Source organism: Lathamus discolor, chromosome 12 (assembly GCF_037157495.1).
Source record: "Lathamus discolor isolate bLatDis1 chromosome 12, bLatDis1.hap1, whole genome shotgun sequence".
NCBI lineage: Eukaryota > Metazoa > Chordata > Aves > Psittaciformes > Psittacidae > Lathamus > Lathamus discolor.
Window position 1 is genome coordinate 13,570,369 of NC_088895.1, and position 18,654 is coordinate 13,589,022.

General features: G+C 54.1%; 1 protein-coding gene across 1 annotated transcript in view; it reads left to right on the forward strand.

Moving 5' to 3' along the window:
* RPH3A (rabphilin 3A) overlaps positions 1–17,437 on the forward strand; it is a 29,056-nt gene extending 11,619 nt beyond the window's left edge. Inside the window, exons 5-21 of the mRNA XM_065692352.1 lie at positions 4,287–4,416; positions 4,671–4,757; positions 5,230–5,395; positions 5,807–5,848; positions 8,118–8,270; positions 9,592–9,684; positions 9,834–9,893; positions 9,966–10,223; positions 10,861–10,940; positions 11,135–11,209; positions 12,359–12,468; positions 12,943–13,069; positions 13,565–13,621; positions 13,786–13,937; positions 15,124–15,205; positions 15,898–15,994; positions 16,349–17,437. Coding sequence (XP_065548424.1) covers positions 4,287–4,416; positions 4,671–4,757; positions 5,230–5,395; positions 5,807–5,848; positions 8,118–8,270; positions 9,592–9,684; positions 9,834–9,893; positions 9,966–10,223; positions 10,861–10,940; positions 11,135–11,209; positions 12,359–12,468; positions 12,943–13,069; positions 13,565–13,621; positions 13,786–13,937; positions 15,124–15,205; positions 15,898–15,994; positions 16,349–16,479 — 1,900 coding nt within the window. The 3' untranslated portion in view covers positions 16,480–17,437. The remainder of the gene's footprint in view (positions 1–4,286; positions 4,417–4,670; positions 4,758–5,229; positions 5,396–5,806; positions 5,849–8,117; positions 8,271–9,591; positions 9,685–9,833; positions 9,894–9,965; positions 10,224–10,860; positions 10,941–11,134; positions 11,210–12,358; positions 12,469–12,942; positions 13,070–13,564; positions 13,622–13,785; positions 13,938–15,123; positions 15,206–15,897; positions 15,995–16,348) is intronic.
* Positions 17,438–18,654: the final 1,217 nt, after the last annotated feature.

The window sequence follows — 18,654 nt, forward strand, 5'->3', positions numbered from 1 at the left end:
CTCAGACTGGGATGAGTCTCCCTGTAACAGATCACAGGAGGCACAAGCCCCTGGGGTGATGTGCTAGCATGGGGTACTTTGAAATGCATGAATCCTCTGACCTCCTTGGGTGTCTTCCCTCCATAGGGCTCCCAGTGGAGGACGAGCTTTGAAAGTTGAGCTCTAGAAGCCCAGCTGATGCTTTTACCTTTGGTTACCCGTGTGCTTGTAAGGGCAGAAAATTGCTTCTCATTTTTCATCCTGGTTTTAATTACGTTTTATTTAATCTGCAGCTTTGCTTCTTTTCTTGCCTCTTTTATACCATTAAATTTAGCCTTAATTTAATATTCAGCCCTTTAAGGCACACGATTTCCCCACGGAGGCAAGTCAGTGCTTCGTTCTGGAGGCACTCTGTGACCTCCTTTGTGTTTTACTTCAGTTCCTGGTTTGCCATGTAAGTGGTGGCTGAGTCCGTTCCTGCACGGGGCTCACCCAGCCCTTGATGCCCTGCATCAGGTCCTTCTCCCACCCCTTGCAGCAGTTCTTTGCTGCATTAAATGTCCTCGCTGACGCTATTTCAAAGCCATTAGGCACGTCTTTAGCCATTCGTTTCTGCAGAGTGGCAATGAATATTTAAACACAACAAACTCTAAGGTGCCTGCCCTGCTGTGAAGTCTTGTTTCCCCAGATCATCCGCCCTCAGTGCCAGGGACTCTCTGTCCCAATCCGGATCGCTGGGAAAATGCCAGTGCTGTGGCCCTGGGAGTTTCTAGCCTATTTAGGATTCACCCCAGCCCGAAGTGGTCCCTCAGCCTGCAGCAGCCCTTGCTGCATCCCTGTGAGACCCTCTGCTGCCTGCAGTCTCGGGACTTGTTGGCAGCTCTTCCCCTGCCTGCGCTGGGGCTCCTTGGTGCAGGCAGGAGGTGATAGCAGGGGAGGTCTCTCACAGCCCTCGCCTTTCTCTTCCCCCAGGCTGTATTTATGGGGCCAGGCAGATACTGTATTCCCAGGGGACTGGTTTATTGCTGTTATCTCAGGTGCATGTTAAGCGTTTCAGACGTAGCGTATTGCCCTGTTCCCATATCTTGCTTCCATCATTCCTAACTCGTATTTCTTTGGCAGATGACGGATGCTCTTGCTCTCTGCAGGGCTGTTTCCAGGAGCAGCGATGCTGGGCTTAGCCAGCTCCCTGCCACTGGCTTCAATTACTCCCTTTTTGGTTTTTTTTTCTCCCATGTTTTAACAATTTGAAGCATTTTTTCCTGCTCTTTGAAGTTAGAAAGGCCAGAGGGATGGGCACTTTGAAGTGCGTGTAATGGTATGATAGATGCTGCTGTAGTGCTAGAGACGTGCAAGGGAGAGGGATGAACTGGGTGGCTATTTATGTGCACTAAAAATGAGGGGGGGAAATGATACTTAGGGGAGAGAAAAGCTTTTGGGAGGATAGAAAGCTTGCTCCTGGCTGCTACCTGGGCAAGAACAGGGCACCCCTTTGGTTAGCAGTGGGAGAACAGCACATGTGTGGGGCTCTGGCATGCATATAGGGTGGTTCTGGATGGAGTCAACACCAAACCTGGGCTTTTTGCTCCCGGTTTTCACTTTAATCAGGAGGTTCCCAGCCCATGGGTCTCAGTGCAATCCCCCCTTTCCCAAGTCCTGCCCTCTTCTGCAGGCTTCACACCAGGACTTAAACCATAACCTTTTATCCAGTCCTCAAACCATAACCTTTTATCCAGCCCTCTCCTGGCAGTGTTCGAATCGGGGATAAAAAAGCCCATTTTCTCCTGCTTGAATGGGTGTTTGAATTCGGCAGACGTGCTTGGTTCGAAACCGGTGCCACAGGTGTGTGTACTGACTGCTCAAGCTCTTCCCCTGGTTAAAAAACCTCTTAAGGAGCTGCTTCTGGTAAATGAGAGACTGGGAAAGAATTTGCAGCTAAATAATGAATCTCTTCAAATGCAAAAGCTTCCCCCCCCCATTTGATTGTGCCATTTGTTCCAGTTTCTATAATAAGTTTGTTTGGGCTTGCAGATTTCCAGTTGGAAGCTGCTGCTCTTGGAGCAGAGCTCTTGCAGCGCAGTGGGAGCGGGGAGGGATTGCAGAAGATATGGGGCTCGTGAATGGGCTTTGCTGCTGGGAAATAAAAGGGTTTGCCCCTAAAATGCGTCTCCCGTTGAGGTGGGAGCAATGCGCAGCGACAGGAGCTGGATGCTGTGGTTATTTCCTGTTGGGGGCTCTTTGTGGGGACCCTGCGTTGCATGTGGGCTGTTGGCTTTGAGCAACCATGCTATGATTCACTTCATTTAAATAAGAACTGCTTGGGGAGCAGCCAGTTTCCAGGTTTTCATTGGAATACCGCTCGTTGCTGGCTGGGTGTCTGTGGGACGATGCAGCTCTCTGGGTCCCCATGTTTGCCGCAGGGTGTATTGGCTGCGGAGTTTGGGAATGCACCAAGGGCAGATGGGGGCTCTAGAACTGACTTATTCCATAGGAAGAAATCAGCTATGAGCTTTAAGGTCCCTCCTAACCCAAAGCTTCCTGTGATTCTGTGATCTGCAAAGCAGTGAGCAGATGCTGGAGGGCAGGAAGAGCGAGCTGCGTCTCCCTGGAATAACGCCGGAGCAGGGAGTTAGGTTGGCAGATCCCTTCCCCATTAAGACTAATGAGGAAAGGCACTGAAGCACCTTGCTTCAATGGTCTGAGGATGTTATTTCTCAGCACAAGGATGAGAACCGGAGCTGCTCTATTTAGAGAGCCCGTGGTCATGGTGCTGCTGAAACCTCAGGCTGTGAAGACTGAAGGAACTTGCAAGCTCACCCATCTGCTGTCTGGTGACACCGTAGCTGTGAAAGCAGTGATTCCTCCCGATGTCTGGCTCCGCTGCATGCCCAGCCCAGCTTTCCTGCCTCCTCACTGGGAATGGGCTGCAGGTTGGTTAAGAACTGTCAGGAGGAGGCATCTCCTCATCATCAGCCCTTGAGATTAGGGGGATCAGCCCCTGCATAGGGAGGAATGGGGAATTCTCCAGTGGGTTTTAGCATGGCACATATCTTCCACTTAGTTGAGATGCTGTAATAATAGCACAGCTTTGGTCGGATAACGTATGCTAAATCACGGAGTTTGGCTTGGTGGCTGATGAAGTGCTTCAAGATGCTCCTGTTGACTGCAGCGAGCTTCCAACGAGGCTTTTTATGACCTGTAACATGCTGCGCGTTCCACGATGCCTTATTTTTCCCTTCTTGCAGCTATTCCTTCATCAACCACCCACATACATCACCACCATTGCTTTCCCACGTGCCATCTATGGGATATTGGCCATCCTGCGGGCAGCTGGAGACCAACCGCAGCGGCACCCGCTGTATGGGCAGCTCATATATTGTTTATGAGCGACTCAGAGGTGCTGGCAGCTGAGCTGCCCTAAATCTGAAGCTGTCATCAGACACGTGGGGAAACGTCTTTTAAACGTCGGGTGGTTTTTATGGCACGGAGCGTTAGCGGCTGTGTCACATTCGGGTCAGGCTGCTGAGGGCAAGGGGGGCTGACGCTCTCTATGGTGGGCCTGGGTCTCCTTCTCTTCCCTTTCTTCATTCCTTCTTTTCCTCACTGAATGCCATAAATAATGCATCACTTTCCCCTTCTGGAGCTATTTTTAGGGCCAGGATTCTGGGTTAACTGAGCACGCAAGGCGCCGCTAGCTCTCGGATGCTCCATGGGCAGCTCGCTCCTGCTCTGGCTTTGCAAACTGCTTTTGCCATGGCAATAGAAGTTGTTTTACTGGGGGGTTTCCTTACCTTTGCAGGAACCAGCTGTGTTTTTATAGACTGCTCTCCAGTGGGCTTTTGGCATCTCACTCAAAGGGTGAAGAGTTTCTGCCAAATAAATTGCATGTAATATATTTACTTAGAAAATGAGAACATGAATTGATTCACCCAGTCCTCCTGCCAGAGCCCTTCCGAGATCTCTTCTCCCAGCTCTTCCATAGGCAGTTGCTGGGATTGGGTGGAAAAGCTTCCATTTGGGAAAAGAGCTGCTTCACTGCCGCCAAACCTGTGCAAAGGTGGATTTTATGCACGTGGGAGCTGGGTATCTGCTCTCTGGCAGTCAGTAGTCATGCTGTATGTAAAGCTATAGGGGACTGTAATACTTGGACATGTCCCCCGGGGTATGCCTTTTCCCTTGGTTGCATTCCCGTAGCTGTTCTGCTGGAAGCTGCCCCAGGAAAAGGAGCAGCAGGACCAAAGGCAGCGGGATCCCTGCATCCTGGCCGCACGCTGCCTTTCCCAACAGCCCTGTCCCCTTTCCTCCAGGCGCCTCATGACCCGGCTGGAGGACATGCGCCGGAGCGTGCTGGGGGACGGGGTGAACCGCTGCATCCTCTGCGGGGAGCAGCTGGGCCCACGGGGATCTGCCTGCGTGGTGTGCGAGGACTGCAAGAAGGTGAGAGCTCTCCCTGTGCCCCGGACCCACAGGGAGACCCACAGGGACAACCCCCGGTGCAAAACTGGGCACCTCGCTCTTTGGGTCCGTTGCCAGCCTCCCACCGCTCACGGCACAAGGGGGCATCCATCTGCAATCACTGACTGGGGGAGCTGCTGCTCACCCGCTCTCATTAACCTGATGCTCCCGAGGGGTTGGTGCTGGTGTGGTGGCACCTTCCGAAGGCATCCGGAAACCGTTCGGTTTCTCTGCAGAACGTCTGCACCAAGTGCGGGGTGGAGACCACCAACAGCCGGCCCCACGCTATCTGGCTCTGCAAGATCTGCTCCGAGCAGCGGGAGGTGAGTGCGGCATCCCTGGCGCTTCGCCATGGCCCCTGCCCTTGGTTTCAGCCTGTGCGTGGTCCCAGCCCCAGACCTCCAAGATGGGACCAGCTCCAGACTGGGGGATGCTCACAGAGACTTCCAGCCTCTCTCCCAGCGCCACTAAGCCTTGCCCAGCTGCTTGAGCCTGGTTCTTATGGGATGAGCTTGTTTTCTGTATAAAATTCCATTATTTTTTTCCTTGAAAACAAAGTCTTGGGGTTGAAGAGGCTGTTGTGGCCAGAGATCAGCTCCTTGCCATCTACAGGGTACTAAAGATGAAGAGTTTATTCATTAGCAAGGTGACTGCAGGGCAGGGGGATATGGGAGTGCATCTGCTCCCTGTTTTCTGCTGGAGGGGGACCCCGGTGATGCAGGGGATGAAGACTGCCAGGTCTGCACGCAGCATCCCCCTGAGACACGTGTTCCATCCCATTGCTTCCCCCTCCAGGTATGGAAGCGCTCCGGCGCCTGGTTCTTCAAGGGTTTGCCCAAGCAAATGCTGCCCCAGCCGATGCCCATCAGCAAGAACAAGGGACCCCAAGCCCCAAGTGAACCCAGCCCATCAGAGCCACCCACCCAGGACCAGAAACCCCCGTCCCGTGCGCCCACCCGAGGTAGGTGACAGCAGATGCTGACTCTCATTGCAAAGGGCAGGGGTGTTGGGTCTCCTCCCATCATTAGCAAGGACAAGCCCTAGCAAAAAGCATCTGGAGCAGCTGTGGAGCTGTGTTCTACAGGCTGCAGAAATGGCTCTGCTGCACTCCCCGCCTTTTTATTTGGGCTGTCCAAGTCAGGACGGTCGGGTTTGCAGGGACATCCTTGAGCAAAGCAGCACTGGGTGGGTATGAGGAGCCTGGCTGGGGGTCCAGACAGTGCCTGTGTGTGAATGGTGATGCAGAAGCCGAGGAAAATAAGAATCAAACGGGGAAGATGGGGAAAGAGCCGCAGCACGTCCGGGTTGGTGCTGGTGGGGAGGGCGGGCGGGCTGCAGCTTCACCACTTCTCGCTCTGTTTGTGCCCCCAAGGCCAGGCAGACGCCAGGCCCGCAGCCGAGCAGGACTCCGATGGTAAGCGCCGGCATCCGCACCCTCCCCTGTGCCGCTGCCTCGGTGCTGAGCCCCCCTTCTCCTTCCCTCCCGTCCCCGCGGTGTTTTCCCGAAGGGTTTCCCATGGGAGGCTGCAGCGGGACCTCTCCTTGCTGCTGCCGCCCATCCCCTGGGGACAGAGCTATTCTGGGGCTCCCCCACCTACTGCACACGCCTGGGCTGAAGCGCTGTGGTTGAAAGTGCGGAGCTGAATTGCCTCGTAGGTGGTGTTTCCGGCTGCCGATTGGAAGGTGTTTTATGGTTATTTAATGGCAGTCCTCAGAAAACCTCCCCTGGAAACTTTAGGAAGCTTGCAAGGGGCTCTGTGGTAGCGAGGGATGGAGCAGCAGAGCTGGGGACGTTGGGTTTCCTCCACTTCAGCTCTCGATGCTGGTGCCCTGCGCCAAGGCTTGTGCCATGCATGTGTAGCAGAGCAAGGTGAGGATGCAGCAATGGGGTTTTATAGCTTAACTTTGCTCTCTCCAGCATTTGCAGCCCCCCAAGGGCACATCCAAGTGATGCTGACCGAGGGGGCTGTGTCAGGCAGCAGCAATCAGTGCCTCCTGCTTACCAAGGCAAAGCCACATTCCTCATCTTTCTAACCTCTTGTGATGATCCAGACCCGCATCCCACAGACACTGCTGCCAGCACTGGCAGGAGCCGGGGGTAGGGATGCTCCCAGACAGGCTGTGTGGCTGGGAGTTAATTCTGAGGAAGCCCTCATTTCCAGTTTGGCATCAGAGTGCCGAGGTGATGAGATTGCCTGATCCCCCTCCAGCACCAGCTGCTCCTGGCTGGGAATAGCCCAGTGACTGCAATGCAAACCTTCCTCTTCCTCTCTCCTCCTTTGGCTGTGTGGAGGAGGCAGTGAGGGGCTGAGGACACAAACCCCTTCCAGAGCAATCCCCTCCATCCCACCCTTCCTTTAGGCCAGGGTCACTTGTGACAGCAATGCCCCACTGGCAGATGGCTGTGGGGCAGGGGAGGTTTTAGTGGCTGGTTCCAAGGCCGTGTTTGATTCCTGGGGCTTGGCTGCAGCCAGGGCTGTGGGCAGAGCCTTGCGCTGATCCATGCTCCCTCCATCCTGCAGCACCGCTTGCAATGGGGATGTACCCTACACATGTGGGGAGTGCTGGTGTCAGGGTGAGCCCCACTGGAGGTACCCATGGCGGGGTACCCAGGTTCAGCCACAGCTCAGAGTGCTGGTAGTGAGCTCCAGCTGAGCCCAGCCTGGTTGTGCCAAGTAATGATCATCATCCTCCCAGGCAGCAGCAGTTGGGGAAGCCACTTAATTAAGACTATTTAATCACGATGGTAGCTGGTGCCCTTAAGCTTCCCCGCTCCACGAAAGGCTGATTTTATTAAGCCACCAGTCGGGGGGGGGGGGGGGGTGCTTGTCAGGTCTCTCCCGTCAGCATGCTCGTGACAGGCCCATGATTTTCCTAAAGCTCCCTTGGAAAATTACTTACGGCATCGCTATTTGTGCACCACAGGGCTCCTGGTGGTGGATGCTTGTTCCCCTCCTCCCTCCCACCCTCCTCAGCATCACAGCATCCTCTACCCCTCTCCTCTCCCCCACCTCCAATCTGTTGCATTCCACGTTCTCCTTGCGCCCAGTGACCCTGAGAGCCCAGGCAAGGGTAAACATCCCATTTATGTCACAGCAAAGATTTATACCTCCGGTCTCTGGCACAAGCCAGGTGAGCACCGAGACCTTTCCCACTGTATCTGTGGGTTGCAATTCATCACCGTGAAGTGGTCTCAGCACTCTGGAGTGTGTGGCTGGGATTCATCTGCTGGGATGGCCGCTGCTGGTGGATGGAAGTAAAAGGCGAAGGCAGCTGTCACCGTGGTCTCGCTAATAAATGGAAGATGATCAGCAAAACCAAAATAGCTCCCTGTGCATGGGACCTGGAGCTGTAATGCATTAGGGGTTTGATGTGTGCCGAGGACCAGTTGATGGATGCTTCTGGGCTTTTTTCCCCTGTGGGACTCTTGTGCCTCATGGTATCCCCATGGTTTGCTGTGTCCTTGCCCAAGCACCGTGCGCAGGTTTGATGGTGCAGAGCCCTGCTGCTGCTGCATAGGTGCTGGATGGTGCTCTGGGGGCGATGCTGCAGTGGCTGTACCCATCCTCCTCCCGACACCCCCGCTGGGCATCACCCGAGCGGCTGCTCCCAGGGCCGGTGCTGGGGCTGGGTGGGTGGTTGGGGTATGAGCCTCACTGCGGCCTTCGTCCCTCTCCCTGCAGGCAGCGATGTGACAGCGGCTGCCAGGGGGAGCTACGCGGCGCCCGGCCGCAAGGCAGCCGAGGGCAGGCAGGGCCCGTGCGGCAGCGAGAGCACCGGTGGGGACAGCGAGAGCCGCGACTACGCTGCCGAGAGCGGGGTCAACAGGAGCCCTGGTGAGAGCCGCTCTGCTGCGGTGTGCTTGCAAGCAGAGGGCTGGGGAGCACAAAGCCAACAGCCCCGTGAGGGCTGCCTCTGCCCAGCGCGCCGCGCTCAGGGATGCTGAGGGATCTCGTTGTGCGGAGCACTGGTACCAAGGTTTTCCACTGCTCTGTGGAGTCGTGGTGGTGAAGTCAGGAGCGTTGGCAGGATCAGGGGGATCCCTGTCCCAGGGATCCTGCTGTGCTTTTCCCTGCAAAGGGGGCATCTTATGGCTCATGCAAAGACATGAATCTGAAAAGCCGCATGCATGATGTGAGAGCTGTAAGTGAAGAGAGGAGTGGGCTCAGTGCTTACCAGGCTAATTTTAAGCAGAGATGAAATGCAACTGAGTTGGGACGCTAAAGTAGAAGCATTTTGCATGCTGCGATGCCGCCCTGTCACTGCTGGGGTGGGCACGTGTCCCCTGAGGAGCTGCTGAAGGAGCAGACATGTGCCTGTGGGAGCTTGTGCTTTGCTGGCGGGGGCCTGGATGGGGATGTCGTTTCAGGAACATTTAATGTGCTCCAAGCTATTGTAAATGGCTGTGATAGGAACGGGTGGCTGACAGGGCTCAGCAGTGCCCTCATCCTCTGCAGATGCCTCCAGAAGGGCAGAGGCACTTTCAGAGACCACTTTTCATCTAGGAGCTGAGCTTGCACATTGCACTGATGTAGCTAAAATTAGCTGGAAAATGTCCAAATCCTCTTTAATTCCCTGAGAAAGAAAGGAATATTCAGTGGCAGGATAGTGGGACAATAGCTGCTGGGGGAGCTGGTGGTTCCATTCGTGTTTGGGCAGGTAACACTTGTGTACCTGTGCGCTGTTTCTGCCTTGGGATGTGCATGCTCCCTGGGTGATGTTGTGCATGGGTGGTCCTGAGGCATTGCTGCTGTTTGGAGGACAGGGTGTGACAGGCGTTGCAGGGATGCTCATGGGTTTGTCACCCTCCAGCTCGGAGCGGTGCCTGGCTGCAGCCATGAACATCCTCCTTGCTCTGCATCCCCCTTCCTTGTTCCAGCTCTCCTGTGTCTCCCTCTTTGGCAGGCAGATCAGCACAGCATGGGGTCCCATAATGAAATGCTCCCTGGTCCAGCCCAGGCTGCACCCACTCCCTGCAGCACTGACCCCAAAAGCACTTGGAGCTGAGCTGTTATCGCAGCCACCTCCAACACATCAGCCAAGCCCCTCTCTTCTCTGCTGCCTTTCCCTGGCCAGTTCCAGCTCTAACCCCCTCCTCAACACAGGCAAAGGCCCCGAGGGCTGTTGCTGATTCTCCATTCTCCTCTCTCCTTACAGGTGTGAAGAGAACCAATTCCATGCAAGCCTCACGGCCACCCCCACCAGCCACTGCCAGCCCCGCTCCCGGTCCTGGTCCAGCAGCACCCTCAGGTAGGATGCGCTGGGGATGCAGCCAGGATGCTCATTCGCGGGGTGGGGTGGGGAGCAAGGTCCGCCCTGCTTGGGGCAGTGCTGGTGCTGGGTTGGACAGGAATGGAGGGACAGAGGTGAACGTCCTGATAATGCTGCATCTATCCCAGCACTGCCGGCAGCTGGAAGACCCGGTCCCGGTGCGGCAGGCCGGCTCCCGGAGAGACAAGGTAAATCCAGCTGCCTGCAAGGGGCTGGGGGCACACAGAGTGTGCTGGGGGCTAATGGGGTCCTTCCTGCAGCGAGCCCACCACTGGGACCCCCAGAGATGGCCCGGGCTGCAGCAAGGGAGGAGCGAGCAGGGGGCTACACCGTGCCCCCCACCAGGGAGGAGAGGCCGGCACGGCAGCCATCGGCCATCGCGCCGGCATCCAGCATCCCACCGGCAGCCAGCATCCCACAGGCATCTGTCACCCAGCCGGTGTCTGCAGCCCCACAGCGGCAGCAGCCCCAGGAGGAAGAGGAGGAGGATGCCAACAGCTACGACTCTGATGAAGGCAGTATGTACCCAGAGCGGAGGGAGAGGATTCTTTGGGAAAACTGGGATTTTGAGGTGGTTGCTGCAGGATTGTGGCTCACACTGTAAGGCTGTGGGTCTCTGGCAGGGATTGTCCTCGGGGAATGCTGCTCGGAGCTAGGGTAGGGTCTCACAGGCTATCCCTATTCAGTTCAGTGCTGCTCGTGGGCTCTTCAACAGGTTTTGCACCAAATCACTGAGCTGTGACGCAGGGTGGTTGAGGCTCTGGTGAAGATAAGCATGAGCTGGTTTCCAACAAGCCAAATGGGGGCTAAACACCAAGCCCCAAGCCTTGGGAGGAGATGCTGGCCCCTGAATCCTGGGGTGGCTTTGCCCTGAGAAGGGTTTGATGGGTTACATCCTCCTTTGCTTGGGAATATTGAAGTCAAAAGCCCCAAATCGGGCCGTTCTACCACTGTAAAGCACTGATGACCAGAGCTCCCTGGTCTGGCTGGATCTGTGCGTGGCAGTTTGGCTGATGCCAGCAGTTGCACTAAATGGCTTTTACATTTGAACCACAAATCCTTCTAATCGTTACTAATCAGGGCTGATTACACACAGCTGTTGGCTGGGGTTGTAACAAGGTCCTGTTTCCACCTCCTCCTCTGTCTGTCCATCAGCTACGCTGGGAGCGCTGGAGTTCAGCCTGCTCTACGACCAGGAGAACAGCTCTCTGCACTGCACCCTCATCAAGGCCAAAGTAAGTGCCTCTTTTTCCCCTTCTTTCACCAATTTAAGCCCATCGGGGTCCCAGCTCCCAGTGCAATGAGATGGAAGCAGTGCGGCCCCTGACAGAGGCTGCTCTTTGCTCAGTTGCTTCATGGGTGGTGTTTTCTATTCCCTGGCTCTTCTTAAGGAGGATTCCTGCACCATTTTCTCCTTATTATCTCTTAGGGCTTAAAACCGATGGACTCAAATGGCCTGGCGGATCCCTACGTCAAACTGCACCTCTTGCCTGGAGCCAGCAAGGTGAGGCTTTACCTGGCTTAGTGTGTTTTGGGTTGGGGATGGAGCAGAGCTTTCTCAAAGCCTCCTCAGGTCCCTCCTTGCATCACTTTCTCCCCTTGTTTTCCTTGCATAGTCACTCACTATTGCTGTTTTACCTGGGGAGTATCTCAGAAAAGTGATGCTTGCAGATGCTCTCCCATACCCAAGGAACAGCTCATCCTGCAGGCAGGGATCCTCTTTAGGGATGGAGGGGAGCTCCAGAGGAGGTGACACTGTTGATGCATCACAAAACATCTGACAATAATTCTAGTTATTACCAGCATTGGAACCATCCATTTGCTCTGAAGCCACAGCATGCTCTGGAGAGAGCTGTGAAGAAATAACAGGGATTTGCTCAGAGGAACTAAATGTAAAAGAAAGGGAAAAACTGACAATAAAACCATGGAGAAGCTGTGGCTGCCCCATCCCTGGCAGTGCTCAAGGCCAGGTTGGACACAGGGGCTTGGAGTAAGCTGCTCCAGTGGAAGGGGTCCCTGCCCGTGGCAGGGGTTGGAGCTGGATGAGCTTTGAGGTCCCTCCCTACCCAAACCAATCTGGGATTCTCTGACTCTCTGAATTGCCATTTACAGGTTTACCTTATGTGTGGGGACTTTCTGTTCTTGTGCAGGGTAAATCCCAGTGTCGTGACCTTGGGAGATGCTTTGATTTCCATTGCTCTCTTGTTCAGTGATCTGTGTTGGTGAACAAGCAGCAGAGCTCCTCATTTCCCAAGCTGCCATCTCCTTTACACCACAAGAACCCTTATCCAAGCTCTGCACTGTTGCCCTGTGCCACTTTTCCTTGTACAAGTGTCCTTGAAGGATTAGATCCCAGGCAGTGAATAAAGCCGGGTGATGAAGCCTGCCCTGGTCACTGCAGGTGGCTGAGGTGCTTCATTATGTGCTTGTATAAAGGTCTACCCTGTCAGGTCAGTGATGCTCACCTGGAATTGATGGCTCACCGGCGCGACAGCCTCAGCAGGCAGCAGTGATGTCCTGCAGAGCCCAGTCAGACCATCTCTTGTGAGCCAGAAGTGATGGAGCATCTAATTTCTACTCTGCCAGGAGCTGAAGTTTAGGAGGGGAGGAGATGAGGGGTGTGATTATGCCCTGGTTTGTTTTGATGCTGTAGTCAAACAAGCTGAGGACGAAGACGCTGCGCAACACCCGTAACCCTGTGTGGAATGAGACCCTGGTGTACCACGGCATCACGGATGAGGACATGCAACGGAAAACCCTCAGGCAAGCAGAGGAGCTGGGGTATCACACAGTGGGGTGGGATGGGGACCAGGAGGCTCCTTGCATGGAGCATCGCAAGCCAGCCTTCCTCAGGAGGGCACTGGCAGCAAAATGTGGGTGTTGATAGGAAATGCAGAGGTTTTGGTTAAAATCTACATGCTTCATGTGAAGGTACTGATTTTGATGGTCCTTTTAAAGAGAAAGCCATTTCGACCCTGTCATTTAATATGAAGTTACTAGCATTGCTATTATTTTTGTTACCATAGAGATTTGTATAGTGCATATGCGTATATAGGCACATACCAAAAAGTTGAGTTTTCTGACTGCTTTTGGTCAGAGGAGAGCCAGGTGGATGGAGGCTTTGGTGGTGCTTTGCTTGGTCCACCCCTGAGCACTGCCAATGCAGGAGTGGGTTTGCGCTCCGGAGTCAGGCACTGCTCCAGCCTGGTTGATGTTCACCTTTCCCCTTCCCTTCAGGATCTCCGTGTGTGATGAGGACAAATTTGGCCACAATGAGTTTATTGGAGAAACTCGAGTTTCCTTGAAGAAAATCAAAGCCAATCAGAAAAAGAACTTCAATATCTGCCTGGAGAGAGTAATACCAGTGAGTTCCTGTGAGATCCCTTGCTGCTACCAGTGATGTTGAGGTTGATAACAAATGGCATGTGAGGGAGTTAGTGATGAGCTTGGAGCTGGAAGTAGCCCAGAGCTGCAGGTGCCTGACTTCATTGGCATCTTCAGGACCTGGATTCTCACCCATGTGTGGGCTGATGTGATACATGAAGGCTGGGAGATAAGAGTGTGGTGGGAAGTGATTCTGGGACCTCTCTGGTCGCAGATCTGCTGATGTTGTTGGCCAATGCTGGTATACGTCAAACTGGAGGAGAGAGCTGGTTGCTGTGTCCATGAGCCTCCAATCCCCAGTGCTGAGTCTGCTGAGGTGGAGGCTGATGGAGCAGATGAACACACCTGAGCCCCTTCCACTCCTGTGCCCAGTGAAAGAGCTGGGCCAGGCTCCTGGGGTTGGTTTTGCCACAGCATGGTGCCTCTCCACGTGCATTCACTCACTGCAGTCTCTTTTTCCCCTTTCCCATCCAAGATGAAGCGTGCTGGAACAACCGGCTCATCCCGTGGGATGGCACTGTACGAAGAGGAGGTAAGAATCCTTAGAGAGCAACACGCTCACCCATCATCCCATGTCCGAGCCCCCTCATGGGGATACAAGGTTCCCTTCTATCCCTCTTGTCTCACCTACTCTGCAGTTGGCAGTTTTCCTCGCTCGGCCCCCATGTCCCCACCTCTGGCTGCTTCCTCTTGCAGGTAGATCGTGGTGGGGATATAGAGGAGCGTGGCAAGATCCTCGTGTCCCTCATGTACAGCACCCAGCAGGGTGGTTTGATTGTCGGCATCGTCCGCTGCGTGCACCTGGCAGCGATGGATGCCAATGGATACTCAGACCCCTTCGTTAAGCTGTAAGTGGGAGCTGGGGATGGCTTTAGTGTGGTGACGGGTGGGCATGGGGTCCCCCAGTGTCCTTGGGGAGTAGGTGGTGGGCTGAGAGCTCCTTCCAAAGCCACTGGAGGTAGGAGAGCGTTTTCCAAGCACCTCAAGACCCCACGCAGGAGTGATGCTGTGCGAGGTGGTAATGCCCCACCATGGCTGAAGATAAGTGGGGCTGACCCAGCCCTTGGCTCCATCCACTCCCCATAGGTTCCTTAACGCCCAGACCCGACAGCCATTGCAGAGCTGGAGAACAAGAGGACCTTCTGTCTAGCTCTGACCCACCATGGCTGCAGGGCAGGGGTGGTTCGATGTCCCTCCATGCACAACAAGGCCCCTGTGCCCCACTTGCTGCCCTATAAACTCACACAGTGGTTGTAGGTGGGAGCCCAGGATTGTCCTGCTGTGCCTGTCCCTGTCCTGTGCCATGTCCCTGCTGCAAACAGATCTCCCTAATGAACACAGGCAGTGGTACCTGCGTGGTTCGTGCTGGTGTTGCCTTGCTGTGACAGGGAGCAGGTCTCCTCAAGCAGCGGTGCTTGTTTTGTGCCTCCTGTGAACATGGGCAAATCAGATTGTTTTAACTCAAACCTCATAAGCTGTGACACGGAGAGGACCCCGCAGCCATTCCTGTTTGTGGGTTTCATTGCTGTTTCCTCTTTGCCTTCAGAGCCAACCTCTGTTCTCCCTAAAACTCACTCAATAACCCTCATGTTGAGCATTCTGCACATCTTTCTGCAGCACGGCGGAGCTGAGCCGTTCTCCTTCTCAGTCTCCCTCCGGTTTTCTTTACCTTTCCCATTCACACAAGCAGAAGATGATGCTTTCCTGTTCCAAACCCAGCTCCCAACACAGATCTAGTTAATGCCAAGCCTGCAACGTAGCTCTGGGGCCGCAGCCAGGCTGCAAAGCCCCTAATTCTTCCTACATTCTGTAGGTGAGCCTGCCCCAGCTGAACACACCAGTCTGCCTGCTATTGCTATGGGCTGGGTTTTCCATTTCTCTCCCCATTTCATGTTCTTGGCTGGGTTTTCCATTTTCCATTTGTTCTAGATATCACGAGAAGGTGCGGAGCCAGACTGGCCGATACCTTCGCTAACCCCTTTAGCTTCCACTGTTGTTGCGCTTGGGTTTTGAGCTGTTTTCTGTTGCCCCCAGTTGGCTGAAACCTGACATGGGGAAGAAGGCCAAGCACAAGACACAGATCAAGAAGAAAACGTTGAATCCTGAGTTTAACGAGGTAAGGATGGATCTGTTTTATTTACATGATTAAATCTAGTGACAGGACAAGGGGTAATGGGTTAAAACTTAAACAGGGGAAGTTTAGATTGGATCTAAGGAGGAAATTCTTTCCTGTTAGGGTGGTGAGACACTGGAATCGGTTGCCCAGAGAGGTTGTGTGTGCTCCATCCCTGGCAGTGTTCAAGGCCAGGTTGGATGAAGCCTTGGGTGGGATGGTTTAGTGTGAGGTGTCCTTGCCCATGGCAGGGGGTTGGAACTGGATGATCTTGAGGTCCTTTCCAACCCGAACTATTCTATGATTCTATGAAATCAACTTGGCTAATTACTACGTTGTGTGGAGGTGGAAGAGAAAACTCCCTGAGGTTTGGTGCCTTTTCCCCCTTCTGCACCCAGGAATAGCTTAGGAATGACTTTACCATGGCAGATCCCACCAGTTCGGTGCTGGGCACACTGAGGCCTTCCTGCTCCCAGCTCCATGTCACCCTGGCCAGGGGTTGGTGGGATGAGCATCCCTATCTTGTGGCTGGTGCTGCTTTCATAGGACACCAGCAAAGTGCTCGCTTAGATACGAGGGGTGAGCTCAGCTTATGGGTTTGTGATCCTGGGAGGAGAGGTGCCACAGGGAAGGAGCGTTTTCTGTGTGTCTTTTCCTGGGCTGCTTGGTGTGATGTGGATGTTCTCCTTCTGCAGGAGTTCTTCTATGATATCAAACACAGCGATCTGGCCAAGAAATCACTGGACATTTCTGTCTGGGATTACGACATTGGAAAATCAAATGACTACATTGGTGAGCTGAAGTCTCTGTGCTCTGGGGTATGGTCCTGACACCCAATACAGTGCTCACTGTACCGGAGGGATGCGTAGGTCACTTGCCATGTGAGGAACCTTGAGGTGGGACCATGCAAGTTGGTTGGGTGCTTGTGTGAGGCTGTCACATAGAGTACACCCACTGTGCTCCCCATCTCCAGCATCCCATGGGGTCTTCCATGCAGGTAGAGAATCTCTGGTTGTTTCCATGAGAGTTTAAATCCAGGAGGTGGAAAGAAGTGCTGCAAATACGGGATCTGCCCCTGTGGAAGTGATTTGTGGACCATCAGCATCACCTCTGAATACGGTATCTCCTCTTCTCCCTTTCTCCCAGGCGGCTGTCAGCTCGGCATCACGGCTAAGGGGGAACGCTTGAAACACTGGTATGAATGCTTGAAGAACAAGGACAAGAAGATTGAACGCTGGCACACCCTCCAGAACGAGAACCACGTTGCCAGTGATTAAAGGCAGCTGCTGCCCAAGCCTCCCCAAATGGCCCATCCTCTGCCAAGCCCCTGTAGATCTCTGGTGTCCGTCTTCCAGCGCAGTCATGCCTTGCTACACACCTCTGGTCCCGGGGCAGCGCCGCTCTTCTGCCTCCTCGGAGCGTCCCCTGTGCCCTGTCCTCACTTCCACCTGAAAACTAACCTGGATCTTTTATATATTCTATTCCTCCTTTATTTTTTGGGGGGAGGGGGGTGCCACTGAAATACCCCGTTGTGTAACTTTGTCAAGCAATAGTTACCCTCTGACTGTTCCTCTTCCTCACTAGTCTCACGCACGCCGTGGTAGCATCCCTGTTGTGTGTGTGTGTGATGCTCCGTGTTCCTCCAACCCATCACCTCTGGCTCGTGGCTCCTTGATCTCCCAATGGGATGCGCTTGGCCGCTCTTGGTGGGGTTGAGCGCTGGTGTGGGAGCATCAGCCCGTTCTGCTTGTGTGATATCGATACCTCAGTTGCAATAATGAAAAAGCTGTTTGGCTTTGGTGTGGGTCGTAACCGTAGCCTGGTATCTGTGTCGTCGTGATTAGGCTAAAGCCTGCATCACTGATGTAATCCTGTGAGTCCTGCTTGAGCTTTAGTTCTGATTTGGCACACTTGAGCAATATCGTGGTACATCCTTTGCTGAGAAGATCCACTAATAATAATGAGAAATAGGGAGCCACTCTGTGCTCGCAGGGAAACAGAGATTTGGGCTGGTTTGTGTTCATTTCCAACCACCACGCACGGCTCCATTGCTACAGGAGCCCACCTCCCTTCCAAGCTTGTGACTACCTCCTCTTCACATCCTAGCACATAGTACTGAGCCCCTGGGCCTTCCTTGGACCACCCTCTCTGCTGTCCACTGTTTGCCCTACCAGATGCAGGAGGGAAGCCGAGGGAGAGGATACTTCCCACCAAGTAGCTGATGTGTGCAGGGATGCTTGCTTTGGAGTACCACAGATACTGAAGCTGGCTGGAACAGGGAGAGGTCTCCCAAACTCTAGGGTTTGGTTTTACTTTGTTTGCTTCTTTTCCTTTCCAATCTGCACAAGCACCATTGTCTTCAACCGCCAACCTTCAGTCTTTCATGATCTGAAACCTGCTTTCACGATCCTCTGGAGGTGTTTGATTGGTTCTCGATAGCAGGAGCACTGGGACGTGTTCAGACTGATGCTGATCAGGTTTGGTACCACTTGCTGTCTCGGGACAGCCTCAAGCCTAGCCATGTTGATGGTAGCACAATAAGCACTATTGGGACACAGTGTTGTATGGAACCTGAGCCCCAGCTCTTTGGGTCATGCTCCTCTCCCATGACTTCCATTGCAACTGCTGCTGTAGTCTGCTGGTGTGTGACCTGTTCTCAGTTCAGCTGTGCTGCAGAACTCTTTCTTTCCAATTGGATGAGTTATTTTCCTATTCTTGATGTTATTTTTCCCCCTACCTTTCCCCCAGCTGAACTTGCTGAGTGCTGACCTGCAATGAGCATCTCTGCAGGGCTGGGATGCTGCAGCTGGTGGGGCTATGAGCTGAGGGATGCCAGCATCACTGCCTGATGCTAACACCTGCATGCAAAGCATTGCTGCAGAGTAGCCCTACCCCAGCCCAGCTCCAGGCTTGCTCCTCCAAGGAAGTCTGCATCCCCCCTAGCCCCAGCTCTCCACCCTCGGACATGGGGAAAACAAACCTCAGCCACCACATGCATCCTCTGCTCCATTCAGACTGAGCTGGGATAAGCTCTTCCATCACCCCAGGCTCCATCCTATGGCTGCTTGGGGCCCAGTGCACAGAGAAGTGCAGTGGGAGAGGACACTGAAACTATTCCTGTTCCTTTTGGGCAGCTCTCCACTCCGCACCAGTAAGTGCAATGTCCCAGGTTCCCTGAGCCACGCTGGCCTCAGTGCAGGCTGCGTGGAGGATCCAGATGGAAACAACCCTGTTCTTTCGGATTGTTTCCCTCTGTGTCCCATGCAGCTGTGCCTGAGCCCTTGCTCCTCTGGGAAGTGATGGTTTAGCTGCAGGATGCTGCTGTTGTACCTTTCAGAACGGCCAAAACCTGCCTATGGCGCTCAGAGCAGCAGCTGGGCTCAGAGCTGTGCTGGGGCCATGGGGGTTTCGGATGAAACTACTTTCCAAAAGGGAAAAAAGCCAAAATCCAA